Source organism: Colossoma macropomum, unplaced genomic scaffold (genome assembly GCF_904425465.1).
Source record: "Colossoma macropomum unplaced genomic scaffold, Colossoma_macropomum, whole genome shotgun sequence".
NCBI lineage: Eukaryota > Metazoa > Chordata > Actinopteri > Characiformes > Serrasalmidae > Colossoma > Colossoma macropomum.
Window position 1 is genome coordinate 204,139 of NW_023495660.1, and position 19,006 is coordinate 223,144.

The 19,006-nt window shown below is 38.7% G+C and overlaps 1 protein-coding gene across 1 annotated transcript; it reads left to right on the forward strand.

The window, feature by feature from the left end:
- The first annotated feature begins 481 nt into the window (after nt 1-481).
- On the forward strand, nt 482-17,425 carry xk (X-linked Kx blood group (McLeod syndrome)). The gene is made up of 3 exons (XM_036563169.1): nt 482-829; nt 4,767-5,029; nt 13,814-17,425. The coding sequence occupies exons 1-3, from the start codon at nt 585-587 to the stop codon at nt 14,608-14,610; spliced, it is 1,305 nt and encodes a 434-aa protein (XP_036419062.1). The 5' UTR covers nt 482-584; the 3' UTR covers nt 14,611-17,425.
- The last annotated feature ends 1,581 nt before the right edge of the window (nt 17,426-19,006 follow it).

Here is a 19,006-nt window from a genome sequence, read left to right on the forward strand (position 1 = left end):
TGTGGCACAGCGGTAGGATGCGAGCATGTTTACAACAGAAGTTGACATATTTCATGTTGGCCAGAGTGTACATTTAAGTAAACCATATTTCTGTGTTTTATGAAAGGAAGACTGTATTCAGAAGCCTAGTATATACTACTGTAACTAGACTATCAATACACACCTCACATAAATTGTTGGTTGTTCAGCAGCTAATTGAATATTTTGGGAAAATATAGTGGGTTCTATGAAACGCATTGTACTTTGATAGTTAGTACTTCTCTGTTCTGATTAGGCAAAAGCATTTTCTTTGTGATATCTGAGCTCAAATGGAACAAGAAATCACTATATTGAAGTGTTTACAGAGATTTTGCACAAGTTTTAGGCGAGCTGTGAGTGAGTAGGCTGTAAGATTTTAGCCAATCACAGCGCAGTAGTCTGGAGCCCAGTAGCCAATCCCAGCACGAGAGGCGGGGTTTTCCGGAATACGGGTAGGGAAAGAAACAACGCCAATCAGCCGCGGCGCTACGGCGGGGTGTCTCTCCGTCTCAGCGCAGTCTGCATGCGAGATCAGCAGAGGAGAAGCCCAAGATGGCAGCGTGAGGATGAGACTGCCCACCTCGGTCCTAGTGTCGGTCTCTCTGTTCACAGCCGAGACGACGGCTGCGCTTTACCTTAGCACTACGTACCGCTCGGCCGGAGACAAAATCTGGCAGTGCTTCACGCTGCTGTTCACGCTGGTGCCCTCCGTCCTGGTGCAGCTCACCCTCATCTTCATCCACAGAGACCTGAGCAGAGACAGGCCGCTCGTGCTGCTTCTCCACATTTTACAGCTGGGACCTATTATCAGGTGCGCTCTACTTTTTTGTACTGCTGCCACAACGTTCAACAGTAACGTACAGTGAGCAAGCCATGCCATGTTGGTGAAGGAATGTTGCCGAAAGGTATTTTCAGCCTTTCCTGTGACCGGACGAAGTCAAAAATCCTGATTTATGACAGCAACAAGCAAGTGTGTTGTCAGTCCATTGGCCATTGCCTAAATGTGACGTGTCAGCTTTGTTTACCTGTGAGATATTTCTAAATATTCTTTAGGTATTTAAATAGGTCTAAGCTTCAGTCTCAGACAGGTAACATTACCTAAGGGGGAAAATCCCTGTTGAAAACCACATCATACTGGTTTTTGTCCTGCCTTAAGTGTTGTGGCGTGGGTGACCTGAGATCCAAAGCATGTGCAATAAATTCCAATTATTTGTGTACCACCTGGAACCATAAGGCATAATTAAAGTAATGCATATTTTTCATATTTTTCTAATTCTGCAAGATTCTATTATTTTTAACAAGCAGCAATATGTCAGCTGTTGCTTGTCAAGTAATGATAGAAAGAAGCTGAATGCGTGTAGTTCCATTCTGTGAAATGTGATAAGAATAGCCTGTCACTGTGTTATTGACAATAGTCAGTACAGCCAGTGCAGCGTTTGTTGGCCCCAGCTGTCCATCATCCTCATTTAGACTGTATCCATAATTAATGCATTTGACATCGCTTTCTAGCCCAGTGCAGTTCAGACGGCGTGACCTGTGCAGGCCCAAACAGATAGTGCTGGTCAATGTTTCAGGGACCCTGCGTGGCTCATCAATGATTTATACTTCCATTTCATTGCCTTTCTCACAATGTCGTTTGGAATAAAGTCAGATATCTTCCTCCACTGGGTCTCTAATTGTATATTAATGTGCTTTTATCTAGCACAGATGAGCTGAATGGATGATGAAGACTGAGTGAATGAATATGAGGGTAAAAATGCACTGGTAATATCTATGGATGTTAAAAAAAAACAATTGGAGTTAGAAGCTCTGCACCGCACAGTCTAGCTGGTTTGTACTGTGCACTGGCTGTCCTCTGCATATTGAATGAGTTAGATGGGCAAATGGCCCATCGGGGCTTGCAAAAGCTGTCCCCTCAGGCAGCACTGGTCTGGCATGCATGCTGATTTTGCAGGAGCACTGTGCTGCATCGATCAGGCTTTGCACATTTTAAGGCGACTGATGGGTTTAAATCTGTAACCCAGATTTCATCAGTCACCTTAAAATGCACCCGTGATGCAGCACAGCAGGGTGTTTATAAGGATATGTGGGTGGATGAGGGCTTTATTAGGCTTTGAATAGTCTGTTGAAAGGTTTGCCCTTAAAACTGATGATTGAAGGACAATGTTTGTGACACTGTCTTAGTGTAGCAGATTGTGCAGCTTAAAATCTATTACTCATTAAAAAAAAATACATTATCTATTAAAATTGACCTTCTCAGTGAATCACAAGTGATTCGTTAACACTGTTATATACAAATCATCACTGTCAGAACAGAATGTCCATCACAGAATCTCCAGGACAGTAAGTACAGGGGAAGGAGAAAACCCTTTTAACTTTCAATGTAAGTTAATGTAACAACATTTTATTTTAAAATTTTTTGGACCATTTTTATTGGTGTGTTTGTCATAAAATTTTGACAGTGTAAATGGCAGCTGGTATCTTTGAATTATGTAAAAAATGACAGTGATGAGATTTCAGTATGTATTAATTTGTACTGTTTTGTCTTGCTGCATGAAATAGCCTGATATAACCTGTTATAGCCTGATATATGCGCCCATTTACTTGCATTTTGTTTGTCGTGGTGTTTTTCATGATGTCTTATTAAAGGCTTCCTAGTTTAGCTTTTCTTTCTTTTTCTCTAAAAGTCCAATGAAGTCCATTTTATTGCTATATTTTTGTTGCATTATTACACTATATCTCCAAAAGTATCCAGAAAATCTAGAAATTCTAATAAGTGAATTCAGCTACTTTGTGGTAAACCCATTGCTGGCATTAGTTTGAATCATCTTCATTAGAAAGCATTTGTAATAGAATGGAACGCTCTGGAGCAGCTGCACATGAGCCATGAATTGGGTTGTGGAATGGAGGAACTGTGTTCTCTGGATTGATCCAGCATCAGTACCTGACCTCACTAATGCTCTTGTGGCTGAATGCAATCAAATGCTCACTGCACCATCTAGTATAAAACCTTCCCAGAAGACTAGAGGCTTACTGTTTACTGTATGGGGCTAAACTCTCCATTAATAGATAAATATTAATCGATTTTAGAAAAAAACTGTTGGATAAGCAGGTTTCTACAAGCTTTTAGACATATAGTGTATTACTTTTCAATGTAATCAGTAGATTATTTGATTGCAAATAGAATAGGTAGTGACAGCATTAGTTTGCACACAGTGGGAGTAAATAGACTAGGAGCTTATGTTGTGCCTTGACTTCTAGCCCTCAGGTTAATGACATTGCAGTCTGCATACTTCAACGTCATGATTGCTGCAATGGCATGTGATTCAGGTTCAGTTTCACCATGTAATTAAATGGAGCAAGGCTAATGATTTGCAGAGTTCATGCATAGCAGTTCAAGAATAAGGTGTGACAGTAAATACTGCGTATTGAGGATACTAAGTGTGTGAAAATGTACTGATGCATCGATCTGATGGTGGTGATCCGGCTGCATCAATTTTAGAAAAAAATGGATTAAAATCAATTATATAATATTCAATAAAGTAAGCACTATTTTTTTGGCTAAATTCTTTGGCTGCCTGATAAAATAAAAACAAACTTTTTTCCACTCATAGTCCAAATTACTTCATTTTCCTTCCTTCCTTTCTTTAGTTATACTTTGTAAATTAAATTAGTAAATAATTCTAACCTAACACAATGTCAGCAACAAAATCTTTTTATTTCATGCATTGTCATTATTTTGTTTCTCTCAATTGTTTGTAATCTTTGTTTATTTTCTAAAACAAATGTCTCTATGCATTAAAATCAGTTTGAGGAGATTAAAAACTAGTTAGATCTTGTATGCAGGACAGTAATCTGTGTGGTTCGAGGGTGGACCAGCAGTGGCAAACAGTCAGTGGGGTGCCGACCTTATCAAGCCAGCCGACCGATATATGCTTGCTATCTGGGATTTGTGTGTTCTGTGTATTTTTAAAAATAATTCTGAATTGTACCAAAATTATCAAATCAAATCTTGACAAAATTTGAGATTTCATGATGCTTTGAATTGTTGAATAAAAATGGAATACAAACTCATGAGCAAATAAATCAAATGCGTTATTAATTATTAAATTATTAATTCAATCATTGTGAGGCCAAAGATTTATACCTACAGGGTGTACAGTTTCAGGTTCTGGTTGTGTTTTATTTATGACTTGCATGATTACACTATAAAGTTAAAATAAAAAAAAATAATCACTCAAAACACTTCTGGATATATCAGCAGTGATTATTTAGGATGATTATATTGTTTATTTAAAATGTTCCTGCAAGTCTTCAGTTTTTCCCACAGGTCTGAAACAAAATTTGGCGGCAGCATCATGAGGGGTGGGGTAGGTTATTTGTACAAACTCATAAAAGCATTTGTTTACTTATTCGAGTATTTGAATAAGGTATGTTTTTTTGTTTTTATACATAGAGCACCTCATGAACTTGGCAAAAGTGAAGTTTTGGTCATGGAAATCACCATAGGGAAAAAAGCAATGCTTGGCATCAGTGACACTGTGTGCCATTGTTCTTTCATAAAAAATATGAAATATTTACTATTTGGAATTTGTAAAAATGGGACGACATGGAAATTGGAGATTACTAAAGTGGGACAAAGTAAACTTGCCATTTAGGATTCTGCCACATGTGCACAATTTCATACGGGACAAACAATGAAACATTTTATTTTAATCATGTAACTGAAACGCCTGTCATTTTCCCAGGTGCCTAGATGCCTTCTGTATCTACGGAAGCTCAGGGAAGGTGGAGGAGCCTTATGTCACCATTACACGCAAGAAGCAAATGCCCCGCAGTGGTCAGACAGAGGAGGTGGAGCAGGAGGTGGGGCAGGCGGAGGGCAAGCTGGTCACCCACCGGGCAGCCTTTGCTAGAACCTCCGTCATCCAGGCCTTCCTGGGCTCCGCCCCTCAGCTCACACTGCAGCTCTACATCTGCGTGCTGCAGAGGGGTGTTTCCATTGGGAGAGGTGAGGGAGAGTACACGCACACACACACACAAACACACAGATCACTGAAAGCTGAATCACACAGAGAGTACAGGTTGCACTTCCCATTTGCATTATTATTGTTATTATTGTGATTCACAGAATTCACAAGTTTGAGAGAATGCTCCAACCCCATGTTTCTAGTGCTGCCTTTGAGTTTGTAACTTATATTTCCAACCTCCAACTAGGAAAGATGTAAGTAGATCCCCCCTCAAATGAGAATTCCTACTTGGAAAGTTGGGATGGTGTTCTCAACTACGAGTTCTTTTAAGAAAGATGAGTTTTAAATCCATTAAATACAGTTATATTGCTTAAATCTTTAACACTGACTATAAAGTTGTTTTTTGAGAGGGTAAAAACATCTTGTACATTAAATGTTATTAATCGTATCACTAATGTTAGCTGGCTAACCATACACATGGACGTGTATGTTGTTTCCCACTTTGTAGTTTGAAAGCACATGGGTTGAAAAAGAGCTGAGTTCAGTTGAATCCAGCATTAGTCCTGCTCCTTGTAACTCTCAGTACTGCAGTTTCAAGTAATCCTTGACTCAACACACCGGATCCAGCTCATCAACTGATTATGAGGTGGATTGGGTGTGTTGGGCCAAATAGTTTGGCTAAACTGAGCAGTGCTGTGGTTTGTCATTACCAGGATTGGTGCTGTGTTCGACTTGACTCTGAAGAAGGAAGTCATTATTCTTTCTGAACGCAGAATTTAGAGAGAAGAAAAAATTATTGCCTTATATAAAATGCAATAGTTTCATGCCTGGGAAACATTATCAATATTGTTCAAATCAGAACATTTAAAAAAAAACTGCCTTCACAACAAAACTGGAAGTTAAAGATCACTCTTTTTTACAATCATACAGTACTGTGCAAAAGACCCCCTTCATTCACTTAATTTTCAGTCAAAATGGCCAGTTAGGGCAAGTTATTGATTTTTCAGGAGATGTTTCTGAAGTGATTGTGGGTAAGATAATCCACTTGCATAAGCAAGAGGAAAGTCAAAGAAAATTAAATGAAAAACAAGCATTTCTTTGTATAACTGGAGTGAAAACATTATTACCTGTTAAAGAGAAAGTAAGACCCCTAAAAACCATGCAAGACCTGGTAAGCAACCATAACTCATTCCTTCCTTTAAGAAAAGGACAAAAATCAAGCTCACTTCTTGGTTCAGATCGGAAAAAAAACCACAGGTGTTTCTGTCCATACTGCCACTGTGGGAAGACAACTAAGCACTTTGGTTCTGAAAGGATGTGTAGCTGTCAAGAATCCAAGAAGTCCAGACCACAACATCATTAGATGTGTTTGGGATTACTTGATTCGTGAGAAGCATAAAATGAACTCAATAAAATGTCTAAAGTGTGAAAAAATATCCCTGCAAATTTCTTTGATCCTTGATCCCTGAAGTCTCCTGAAAAAAGGGAAGCTGTAATAAAGGTAAAGTGTGGACACAGCACCTACTGAAAAACTTATATTATTAATATTTAGTTATTGCGGCGTCTGTGTAATTTTCTGTTTAATATATATTTTCTACTGTTTTCCTGAAGCTGAAAAATGTACTATATACTACGTACTCAATACCTTTTTGAAGTCAAGGTGGTCTCTGACTTTTGCATAGTAATGTATGTCAGAAACAAGAGCTCAGTTAGGAGAGGTTCTATAATATTATGTCAGCATTTTGTTGGGCTGGCTCGAAATGTTCTGCTCACAGAGCGTTACATGGCACATAGCAAAGATATGAGACAAGCTGATTAGCTAAGGTCATGAGCTATGAGAGTTGTAATCTGGCCTCATGCTCTCAGGGGCTTTGACACGCATGTTGAATGGTAGATAGCAGGGTGTGGATGAGCTGAAGCGTAAGTGTTTACATCTGTTTTATGATGAATGATGTAAGAGCGACTTAATGCGTTTACACAACATTCTAGCCCAAATATTGGAACTTTAATATTAAGTCTTTTGTGGTGTTTAAAAATAGTGGACTCAAGATTTTTTCCTCTGTGCAGTTAGTTCTTGAAGAACTTCTTGAAACATTCCTGAGATATTTTAATCATTGCTTTTTTGGCATGGTCCTTCTGACTGTGTACAGTGAAATGTACATTTCATGTTTAACCCTAAGAAGTTAAGAATTCTGACTTTTTTGCTGTGCACTTCAATAAATCACATTAGTGTACATTTTCTAGAAACAGAAAATGTTGTAAATGCAGACTCAAATCTGTCAATACACACACACACATTATCTAAACCGCTTATCCTTCTGAGTCACGGTGGGGTGCTGAAGCCTATCCCAGCTGTCATTGGGCGGAAGGCAGGATACATCCTGGACAGGTCGCCAGTCCATCGCAGGGCAGACAGACATACACATTCACACACTCACACCTAGGGGCAATTTAGCATGTCCAGTTGGCCTGACTGCATGTTTTTGGACTGTGGGAGTAAACCCACGCAGACACAGGGAGAACAGGCAAACTCCACACAGAAATGACCCTGGTTGCCCGGACGGGAATCAAACCCAGGCCATTCTTGCTGTGAGGTGACAGCGCTACCCACTGCGCCACCGTGCTGCCCAAATCTGTCAATACAGAATTTATATTCTATATTGACAGATTTTGGTCTGCACGTCTTACTTTTTTATATTTCTATGTTAAGAAATTACAAAAAAATGGCAAAAAGGGGTAGTTTTTATTTACCCACAACATTTTTTCTTCATTATCAAATTACAAAAAAATATGAAATATAAATTGAATGTAAATATCTCACTATATAATTACTGATATTCAGTTCAATTATTTCTGTAGTATGATATTTACATTAAATATTTACATTAAATTTCTATTATGTTTTGACAGATTTTCCATGTCTATGTTAAGCAATGACAAACACAGGGCAAAAATGTAAAGGGAAGCTTTTATTTATGTACAACAAAATTTTTTCTTCACTTTAAAATTATAATTAAGTATTACGGATGCACTAATATAGATATTGTGTTGATGTCAATATCCGATACTTGTCATGTACTTATCTGCCGGTACCAATACTGATGGCAATACATACACATTTAAACAATGTATAAACTGGGACTGAATCCACTTGGATTAGCATAAGGGAGAAATAAACATTCATTTTTGTAGACTTACAAATGCAGTAAAATGAATAAAATGCAGGAAGCATTTCATCCAGAGTGCAATAAATGTATCATTAAATTTTGCTTTGAAATACTGGTCAAATCTTGACATCTATCCAATGGCAATAATTTCTTTTAAACTAAATATCTGTGGATACTGATATGGTTCCAATATCCACATGCATCCCTACAAAATATCTTTCAACTTCTTATACTCACAAATAGAAACGTGGTAGGCCTATCAGTTGAAAGTTCACAATCTGCACTTCTGCTTAAATTATTCTGCTTGTTTCATTGAGCTACAAATGAGAAATAAATCATTTTAAATTGTTGCTCTCACAAAAAACATTGAATCTCTGTTTTTGCTGTTTTTAACTTTTTTTGCATCATTTGAACACTGCTGTTACCCTGTGCATTGCGTTAAAATTTCGTAAAGAACAGATCAATACAAATGGTTCAGAATTACTTCTATTATTAAACAATCTGTTTACTTTGGCTTCCACTGTAAGTTAAGAAGTTTTTTTTACTTCTCTTGTAAAGTGACCATTTTGGAGATATTTCTTTCTTGACAGCAACAACATATTTTATACACATTGCATATTAATTAAAATTAGGTCATACTTGTTAACACCAGCTATAATTGCGACTTCTAAAGCTTCAAAAATCCTTTTTGAACCTTTTCTTGAAGATTATCGTGCGTGTTCTCTGATTGTTTCCTTTGTCTGCTCTCTTTATAAGCACAGTTATGTAGCATCAGCTTACTAAATTTAAAACCTCCTCTTTGCTACATTTTACACCCCTGCCTTGGCTTTGCAGAGTGGCACTGGAACACTTCACACCACTTTAAGACTATCCACTTCCTTGAGCACTATCTCAAGGATGCACACTTGCTTTTGAAGGATATCAGCACTCAGATAAGGGCTGTTATAAACAGAGAAGACAACGCTGCTATAAGCAGTTTCACTTTGTTTTATAAATAAGCTGAATACCAGAGACATCCTGCAATGAAGCATGGAAAGGAAGCAAAACTGTACCACACCAGTAACAGTTTTAACAGCTGTTAGTGGCTGAATGGTTCAAGGTTCACGCTAGCAAGCCAGTCTCATTTCCATACCTCTTAATTTTTTCCAGATAAGTCACAAACAGGGCTAAAACTACTAATAAAACAAAAACTAGCAATGAACATATGTGCTTGTTAACTGTTATAAATAAAATGTAATTAATAAAAATGACAGTTTTCTAAATCTGTCTGACTAATCAAAAGTGTAATATAACAAAAAGAACTAAAATGAAATAGAATTACTGAGAAAAGAACTTTTTTTCAGTGTGTGAATGAGAGCTTAGGAGTGGATCCCTTCTGTGTTTGGCCGTCTTTAAAGAAACCTGGAGCCGAGCCAAGCTCAGTCTACTGTTGTGTTAATTTTATTCCTCCCTCAACAAATACCTACTGAAAATTAATAAAAACTAAACTATTACTTTTTAGAAAATATAAACAAAACTATTAATGCATCCTTAAAACTAACTGAAACTAAACTGAAATCAGTAACCAAAGGGGAAAAACTAAATAAAAATAAAAAAAGACAATTTCAAAACTGTGGTAATGGTGGTCACAAACAAAATATGAAATATTTACTAAAATAATAGGAGTAGAGATGGAACATTACCACTTCTTTCTTTTCTGATACTGATACTGATGTTGAAAACTTGAGTATCAGCTGATACTGACCCCATGCTCTTTTCTTAAACTGCCTTAAATAAATGTACATTAAAGAAAGCAGTCATTGAGACGCATCATAGGACTTACAAAAAAATGTTTAACTTGTAGCTTTTTGTTGCTTATATTTCAAAATATAGCTCTGATTGATTCTACACCTGATTATGTGTTACTGAGGCATTTGTGTGTGTGTGTGTGCACGCATACTATAATCATTTTAATAATTATTTCAAAATTGATAAATATATTTTGTTTTATCCTTTTGTTATTGTTATTGACAGTTTGAAACTATCATGGCAATTCGTAGATGATTTCGGATTAGATGTGTGTTGGTTCGCTAACAACCTGGCGTATGTAAATGCTCATGTTTAGAGAAGGATTCATACATTTAAAGGTTATGACCGGTCTTAGGCACTTGTAGCAAACAGTGCTGCTTTGAACAAAATAGCATGGACAAATAGCCCTCATTGTCAGTGTGGTGAAGTGAAATGTTTCTTTACAACCTGTCGGGTGGTGTCTGCTACCTCAGGCTCCCCTCTATTTCAGCACAAGCCCTGCTGTGTTGTTTGCCTTGCTGGTGATTTGCACACACAGCACTGTGTAACAGGCTTAGAAGCCATCCAACGGGGATGCGGGGGTGTACACCAAACTGCTGAGTGCCCCCGAAAGAGCCGCGGTGCAGATGGAGGATCGCAGTGGGCGGCAGATCAGTCGGCCACTCTTGGCTCTCAGTGCTGTAGGTGAGGATTAGCCAAGCAGAGACTGACTCTGGATCAGCTGACAGAGGCTGAAAAAGGCTGTGTGTTTACAGTGGAATTGTAGATTTATTTAGGTCTGGTGTCTGGGTACTCCGCCATGAGGAAGGGGACATCTACCGTGTTTTCCCCACACAACCACAAGGGAAATAGAAAACAATGGCGTTTATAGTACACAGTGTCAGCTGCTGTCAGATTCACCGGAACAGGATGGGCTGATTTATGTTGTTTCATATTCAAACACTCATGTTACCCCAGGGACGTTTTGCTTCTCGTATGTTCCAAGAACATTTTATATTGCAAGGCTATTACTACATATCACTGTGGTGAATTGTCACCACAGATCAATAATGGAAGGTTGTTTACATCTTAAGCACAGTCAGATTTTATATAGTAGAGATCGTTATTCCTCTCCTCCTCTTTCTGTCTCTTTGTCTCCTCCCCCCTCTCTGTTTTCTTCTCAGCTTCTCGCTAGGCCTGTCACTGTTATTACATAATTGCCTTATTTTCCACAGTTATTAGCTTTTATAATCAAATGTTTGTGGTAATGTGAGTTGCGTTGCATTGCATTGAGGAGTAAAATAAAGCAGAAAATGCATATATTTATTGAGACATACTTACACAAACAGAAACACAAAACTGTAACTTTTGACATGCAGAAACAAAGCTCATATAGGCAAAATACCATAAAACATCTGTGGTTTTGAATATTTTAAAATTATGTGTCCATCAGAAAGGTCAGATGCATAAGAAATTTATGTTTCATTTGTGTTGAAATACTGTGGGGCTAAGGCAGTAGTTAAGAATAGCCAGATATCAAATTTACATCAGTCTTTTCCTCTCTCTGCTTTTAGATTCAGATGTGTTGACATGAATTGATTTACACCTGTTTCCTAAAAGGATGCTTTGTGTTAGTGTTACTGATGAAGAAAAAGTGAAAGTAAAAATACGATATATGTGCTTACATATTGTAAACCCAAAATGCTGTTTTTTTGCGTATGTGACATCTACACACACACACACACACACGCAGTTATATATATATATATATATACAGTGGTGTGAAAAAGTGTTTGCCCCTTCCTGATTTCTTAATCTTTTGCATGTTTGTCACACTTAAATGTTTCAGATCACCAAACAAATTTAAATATTAGGCAAAGATAACACAAGTAAACACAAAATGCAGTTTATAAATGAAGATCTTTATTATTAAGGGAACCCCCCCCACCCCCCCACCCGTTAAAACAAAAATTAACTGTGGTTTATCACATCTTTGGAAAGCTGAGTTCAATTTCCCTAGCCACACCCAGGCCTGATTACTGCCACACCTGTTCTCAATCAAGAAATCACTTATATAGGACCAGCCTGACAAAGTGAAGTAGACCAAAAGATCCTCAAAAGCTAGACATCATGCTGCGATCCAGAGAAATTCAGGAACAAATGAGAAACAAAGTAATTGAGATCTATCAGTCTGGAAAAGGTTATAAAGCCTTTTCTAAAGCTTTGGGACTCCAGCGAACCACAGTGAGAGCTATTATCCACAAATGGCGAAAACATAGAACAGTGGTGAACCTTCCCAGGAGTGGCCGGCTGACCAAAATTACCCCAAGACCGTAGGCTTGACTCATCCAAGAGGTCACAAAAGACCCCACAACAACATCCAAAGAGTTCCAAGACGAAAACCACTGCTGAGCAAAAAGAACATAAAGGCTCGTCTCAGTTTTGCCAGAAAACATCTTGATGATCCCCAAGACTTTTGGGAGAATACTCTGTGGAATGACGAGACAAAAGTTGAACTTTTTGGAAGGTGTATGTCCCATTACATCTGGCGTAGAAGTAACACAGCATTTCAGAAAAGGAACATCATACCAACAGTAAAATATGGTGGTGGTAGTATGATGGTCTGGGGCTGTTTTGCTGCTTCAGGACCTGGAAGGCTTGCTGTGGTAAATGGAACCATGAATTCTGCTGTCTACCAAAAAATCCTGAAGGAGAATGTCCGGCCATCTGTTCATGACCTCAAGCTGAAGTGCACTTGGGTTCTGCAGCAGGACAATGATCCAAAACACACCAGCAAGTCCACCTCTGAATGGCTTAAGAAAAACAAAATTAAGACTTTGGAGTGGCCTACTCAAAGTCTTGACCTGAATCTGATTGAGATGCTGTGGCATGACCTTAAAAAGGCGGTTCATGCTCGGAAACCCTCCAGTGTGGCTGAATTACAACAATTCTGCAAAGATGAGTGAGCCAGAATTCCTCCACAGCGCTGTAAAAGACTCATTGCCAGTTATCGCAAACGCTTTATTGCGGTTTGTTGCTGCTAAGGGTGGCCCAACCAGTTACTACGTTTAGGGGGCAATCACTTTTTCACACAGGGCCCTGTAGGTCTGGATTTCTTTTTGCCTTAATAATAAAGATCTTCATTTATAAACTGTGTTTTGTGTTTACTTGTGTTATCTTTGTCTAATATTTAAACTTGTTTGGTGACCTGAAACATTTAAGTGTGACAAACATGCAAAAGAATAAGAAATCAGGAAGGGGCAAACACTTTTTCACACCACTGTATATATACCTACAATTGGCCAGTGAGTGTAACATGTGTTGTGCCTGTGTGTGTGTGTATGTGTGTGTGCCATCTGATACACTCAAACCAGTGCCACACATTGCTAACATGCCACTAAGGTGTCAGAGTCACTGCATGATCCGCCACTCAATATCTGTTCAGCAGTGGTCCTATGGTGGTCCCTTTCCTTAAATGGAAGAGGCCACCTGATACATTTTGCAACAGGCTACAGTCAGTGTACTCACCTGTATTGTGGGTGTAACTGTATTGTGGATGTAACTGATTAAATAGCATTAATCAGATTGTAGCTACAGTTATATGCAAAAGTTTGATTTTCTAAGTGAAAATAAATTTGCACATCCTCTACAGGGGACAACCTCAGATATAGTGTTTCTATTTGTTGTAACATTTGCACAGGTCATATTTTATTTTATTTTTCCCCAATGTTTCAGCAAATTAAAATATACAGAAGTGTGTTCTCTGTAGAGAATGTTAAAAAAAATATATGTATTTTCATCAGGGGCATCGAAACATTTGCATATGCCTGTAGGTAAACCTAATAATTATTCACCTAAATAATATATCAGTATTCACTCTCCTTCACTCAGGCACGCTGATGGTCATCTCTCTGCTGTCCATTGTGTATGGTGCACTGCGCTGCAACATCCTGGCCATCAAGATCCGCTACGACGACTATGAGGTTTCAGTACATCCAGCGGCATACCTATGCGTGTTCTTGTGGCGCGGCTTCGAGATCGCCACGCGAGTGGCTGTGCTAGTGCTGTTCAGCTCTGTGCTGAAGGTGTGGGTGCTGCCCTTGGTGCTGATCAGCTTCCTGATCTTCTTCTTGCAGCCGTGGGTGCGCTTCTGGAGCAGCCACTCACCCTTCCCTGAGAACATTGAGAAGACACTGACACGTGTGGGCACCACCATTGTGCTCTGCATGCTCACCTTCCTCTACGCTGGCATCAACGTCTTCTGCTGGTCGGCAGTACAGCTCAAGCTGGACGACCCGGACCTCATCGACAAGGGTCATGGCTGGCGCCGGTCGGCCACCTACTACTCGCTGCGTTTTGTTGAAAACGCGGCGCTCACCTCGCTCTGGTATGTCCACCGCACTGACTTCTACCGGCAGGTGGATGCACCCGTGCTGGAGCTGCTGCTGCTGCTGGGCTATGTGCTGGCTGTCTTCTTCATGCTGCTTTTCTACCAGTGTTGCCACCCCTGCAGGCGCCTCTTCTCGTCCAGCCCAGCACAGGGGCTGTGGGAGTGCTGTGGGTCACTAAAGCTGCCCGCTGGACCCTACTCCCCACCTAACCTGCCGCAGGACAAGCCTGGCCTGGATCAGCCCGAAACAGCCAAAGACGCAGTTACCAATGGAGAGGTCAACCAGAGTCTGTGCTGAATAGAACAGCTAAAGCACAAAAAAGTGACCCTTATGGACCTGAATTTTGATTAGCCAATGAAGACATTCAAAGCTCTCTTTGCCTTGATGGTCTAAGGAATGTATGAAGGGGTCTTTCTCAGACTCAGCGAAGGCAAGATTCCCCCCCTTTTTTTCCTTTCAGTTTACAAGACGATAGCGTTTGCTGTCTTTGTGGCATGGGGTTCTTGATGCATGTGCTATCTTTTATCCTTAAGAAAATGAAATCGCTGCTTCTGTTGTGTAACGTGGGAGCTCTCTGTCTGTCTGTTTGTCTGTCTCTATGTCTTTTGAGCTCTCTTTTTTAACAAGATCAAATATTTGAAAGGTGTTAAACAAAATAATGGAAACACCATTAAGTCCTGTTTTGAATGCTTTTTGATAGTTTTGAACAGTTTGTAGAAGAGTATCAAAGTGTTCATGAAAGAAGAATATATTTACCACCAAATTTAATGGTTGGGAAGTGGCAATACGAGTTGACGGCTCAAAATGTCAACAAGACAGTATAACAGGCTGTTTACAACTTGCATTAACATGCGTTTTCGTTAATTGTATCAGGTTTGGATTTCACTTGACTTTTCACTTGACTGTATAAAAAAGCCAGGTATAAACACACCCAGAACACAGATAAAGATTGGGTTGCTCAGACCACATTTGAAGTGGTCAGAGACAAATCTGAAGCGTAAATGGAATATGTACATTTACGTCTTCTGTGTCTCATGTCCTCAAGACAGTAGTGGCGCTGCTTGTTTTAAAAGTTTTTTCCAATATTTGACAATGTGTAATCCACTGGTAGTAGCATGTTAGAAACCATGTTTACAGCCTCGTGTAAGTTTTGTCTTAACTGTTACACTGGTATGCAAGAAATAAGTTAAAATAACGTAGCGCGCAAACTGCGTATACGATGCTATTGCTAGCCCATTTAGCAGGGTGACTACGTTGTAAGCTGTAGTCATGTTTTGCAAGAAAATTAAGACACCAGACCCTCAGTCACCCAGATAAATGCCTGCATCAGACGAAGGTTTTGTGCTCCAAATAAGCACACTAGCAAACTAGCTGGTATTGAAGTGATTGTAATATTTTCGAAATTCCATCAGTGTCCGCATGAATGTATGGGATGCATGTATAATACAAATGTATAAGACAAATGGCTTGAGAAATTCAACAGTGCTGAAGTTAACTTCTTATTCCAGTTTTGTCCCTTCCTTAAATGTGAGGCAGTCCATTCCACTCAGTGACTGCTGGGATAGGCTCCAGTACCCACCGTGACCCAGGAGGATAAGCGGATAAGTGTGTGTGTAATACACTGCCCATTCCTAACCAAAGGGTGATTGTGATACGGTTTTTATGCAGGAATGTAAAATCAGATCTTATCTGGTCACACTGGGGACGCATTTAGTAAAATGTGTAAATGCATTCCAGCCAAAGTATATCCAGATTTGGACAAGAAGCACATGTTAATGCAAGGTGTAAACAAACTCTATGAGTCATGAAACTCTTACTTTCGTCTTGTGGTCAAATGTTCAGGTTTTGTGTTGCTGAAGCCAGGGGCGTCACTAGAGGGGGGGACTTAAGCTTAAACAACTCTCTCACTTTCTTTTTGATCACTTGATCTGCTACTTTCAGCCCTGTCAGTCTCCTTCAGCTTCTTTCTCTATCTGTGTTTAGTAATATTTTTTTTTATTTATTTTTATTAAATTCATATTTACAAGAATTCATTAACTAAAAATAATAAGAGGTCAGTTTTTCCATTTACAGTTTGAGGATTTGAGGGATAGAAAATTTAATTTTGGTCAACATCATATGACCCTTTCTCTGACATTAATTTACTGTAAGCAACAAAATATGGCTAATACTTTGTTTCCAAAAACTAAAGAGAATATAAAAACAAAGAATATAAATGTCAGTAACATTATTTCTGTCTGTTTGCTCATTCACACTCTCACACTCTCCCTACGAAGTGTCGTTTCTTCAAAATCTTAAACTGCTTGGCTTGTAGCTAATATTAGTATTAGCTTAACCCCTTTTTTAGCCTTATGTAAACCCAAAGTTAACTCGCTAACAAGCACTCAGTAAAAACCCAGTATAGCCAACTATACTGACCATAATTTGCCACAAATCCATATCATAGGTGAATAGTCACTCTGTAACTACTTACTGTTTCTGTATATTATGGAACTCGTATAAGGTATAATGTTTATTTTAATGAGCATTTGCCACAAGTCCATCATAGCTTCAGCAGTTGTCGGCTCACGTTACTTTGCAGAGCAAGTTAAACCCGAACCCCTCCCCCAGGTCTGATACGATTGGCTTACAAATTACACAGTCTGATTTGATTGCCGGGGGTTCAGCTTTTCACGTGATGTTAGTTAATCTCTGGTAGCACATCAGAGGTAGCGCTGCATTAGAGCAGCAGCAGCGTCTCCCCCCAAGTCACACCCTGCTGTCACAGTATACTACGAAGTTGGAGACGTGATGGCACAGCTGAATAATGAAGAATGAAAGAGAATAAACTATAGAGGATTTGAACTGGTAATGTACATTTATTTGAGAAAGGGGACATAATAATGTTTGGTTGGGGGGAGGGGGATGGGGCTAAAGCCCCCCTAAATCTGGCCTAGCGACGCCCATGGCTGAAACCAGGTTATAAGTTGAGTTTCGCACTTTTTCTTGCAAGTAGCTGGCATAATATTGTTAGAATATTTTTATAGCACTATCTTTTCTTTAAATGTCTATCAGTGGCTAAGCAGTGAGCTTCCAACTGCAACCACTTTTCCAGTTTTCCAAATGCAGTGAGTCTATTATAGGCTTGGAATCATTTTGGTATCTCTTTGACCTTCAGAAACTAAGCCCCTTAGATGCATATTTTTAAACCTTTCTTTCATTTTAAGGTGGATTTAATTGGATTGTAAAGTCTTTATCATTAGGTGTGTCTGTGCATTGTAAAATGTCTTGGAGGCCACAGCTGCCTGAAAGAGTTCTGTTTCACTCACTAGCTTCTCAGGTTTATTCCTTGCTTATGTTGTCTTACTTCTTTGAGCGACTTTATCGATAAAGAACTGTATCTTATTACCAGTACCCTACTCAAGTGGAGACCTTCTTTCATTCAGCCAGTACAGGGGGGTATTGAATGACACGTAGGATGGTAGCTCATTATGGTTTTGTCATGAAGACTATACATATAAGCAAATTTTGAGTAGCATGACAGGTTGTGAAAGAATTTGTCAAGATATTGAAATTTTTTTCTTTTTTAATTGTTTAGTCTTTCTTTAAAGTACTCATATTCCTTATTTGCACTTCTCTCACTGTCATTTGTACAGGTTTGCAACGAAAAGGGACCACTTTTGCACATTATGATCTGAAATATTTTGCTAAAAGAGGATGACAGTTGTGACGTGGAAATGCGCATGATGATAGATGATTGTACTTAAGCCTTTAGTGCCCTCTGGTGGTTGGCAGTATGGAGGAACGGTATTATTCTTTCAGAATGATCTCATTAGGGCAAAATGTTATCTCGTAACTTACAGTGGCACCTGTGAGTGAATGCTTTCTACATCTATCTTCTGTAAGCAAAGCCCCAGAACACAAGAAAAATAAAAAAGTATACAATTTATTTGTGGACTTTCTTTCTCTATTCTTCCTTTTCTTTCTTACAGATTTCTTATTTTTAAGCTTTTTGTCATAAATGGAAAATCCTACAGTGATGTCAGATTTCATTTCAAAGGGATGCTTTGTGGTCATCTTGATTAGATCTTCATTTACACTTTTTGTATGTGCTTTTGTCTCCATAGTGACCAGAGATTTTCCGTCTTTTGTGTGTAGGTGTGTGTATGAAACTAAACACACAAGCAATTATGAGCAAATTCTAGTGCACAGTTTATTTGCAAAGAATTAAAAAGAGGACATGAAGTATAAAATGTATGTATATATATATATATATATATATATATATATATATATATATATATATATATATTACATTACTATAATAACATAATAATACAGTTTTAATGGTTTTCCTGGTGTCTTAGCACCTGACTTGGTAAATCAGTCTAACCATAAATAACAATATTTGTCAAAAGCTACAGACCCTGGCTTTGCACTGTGAAGGTCACTTGGGGTATTCTTTATGGGGCAATACCCTGCTCAGCATGACAAAATAGAAATTCTTTGTTTTTAGTTGTGCTGTGTGACATTTGAGGAAATTGGAATTTACAGACAGATGTTTTTCAAAGAGTTGAATTTTATAGTTGCCCTCCTTTTATTTACAATTGTAAATGACTAAATTGCCTTTTTAAATAGTTTTTGTAATCTGCATGTGTGTTTTGACAGTAACACCACACGACATTTTTACATTTTGGCAGGCATAAATGCCTAT

Excerpts from the sequence above, each read along its gene's own strand:
- xk (XM_036563169.1), top strand. The coding sequence starts at position 585 with ATGAGACTGCCCACCTCGGTCCTAGTGTCGGTCTCTCTGTTCACAGCC. Across the intron at positions 830-4,766 it reads CAGCTGGGACCTATTATCAG|GTGCCTAGATGCCTTCTGTA; the intron begins GTGCGCTCTACT and ends TCATTTTCCCAG. Across the intron at positions 5,030-13,813 it reads GGGTGTTTCCATTGGGAGAG|GCACGCTGATGGTCATCTCT; the intron begins GTGAGGGAGAGT and ends TCCTTCACTCAG.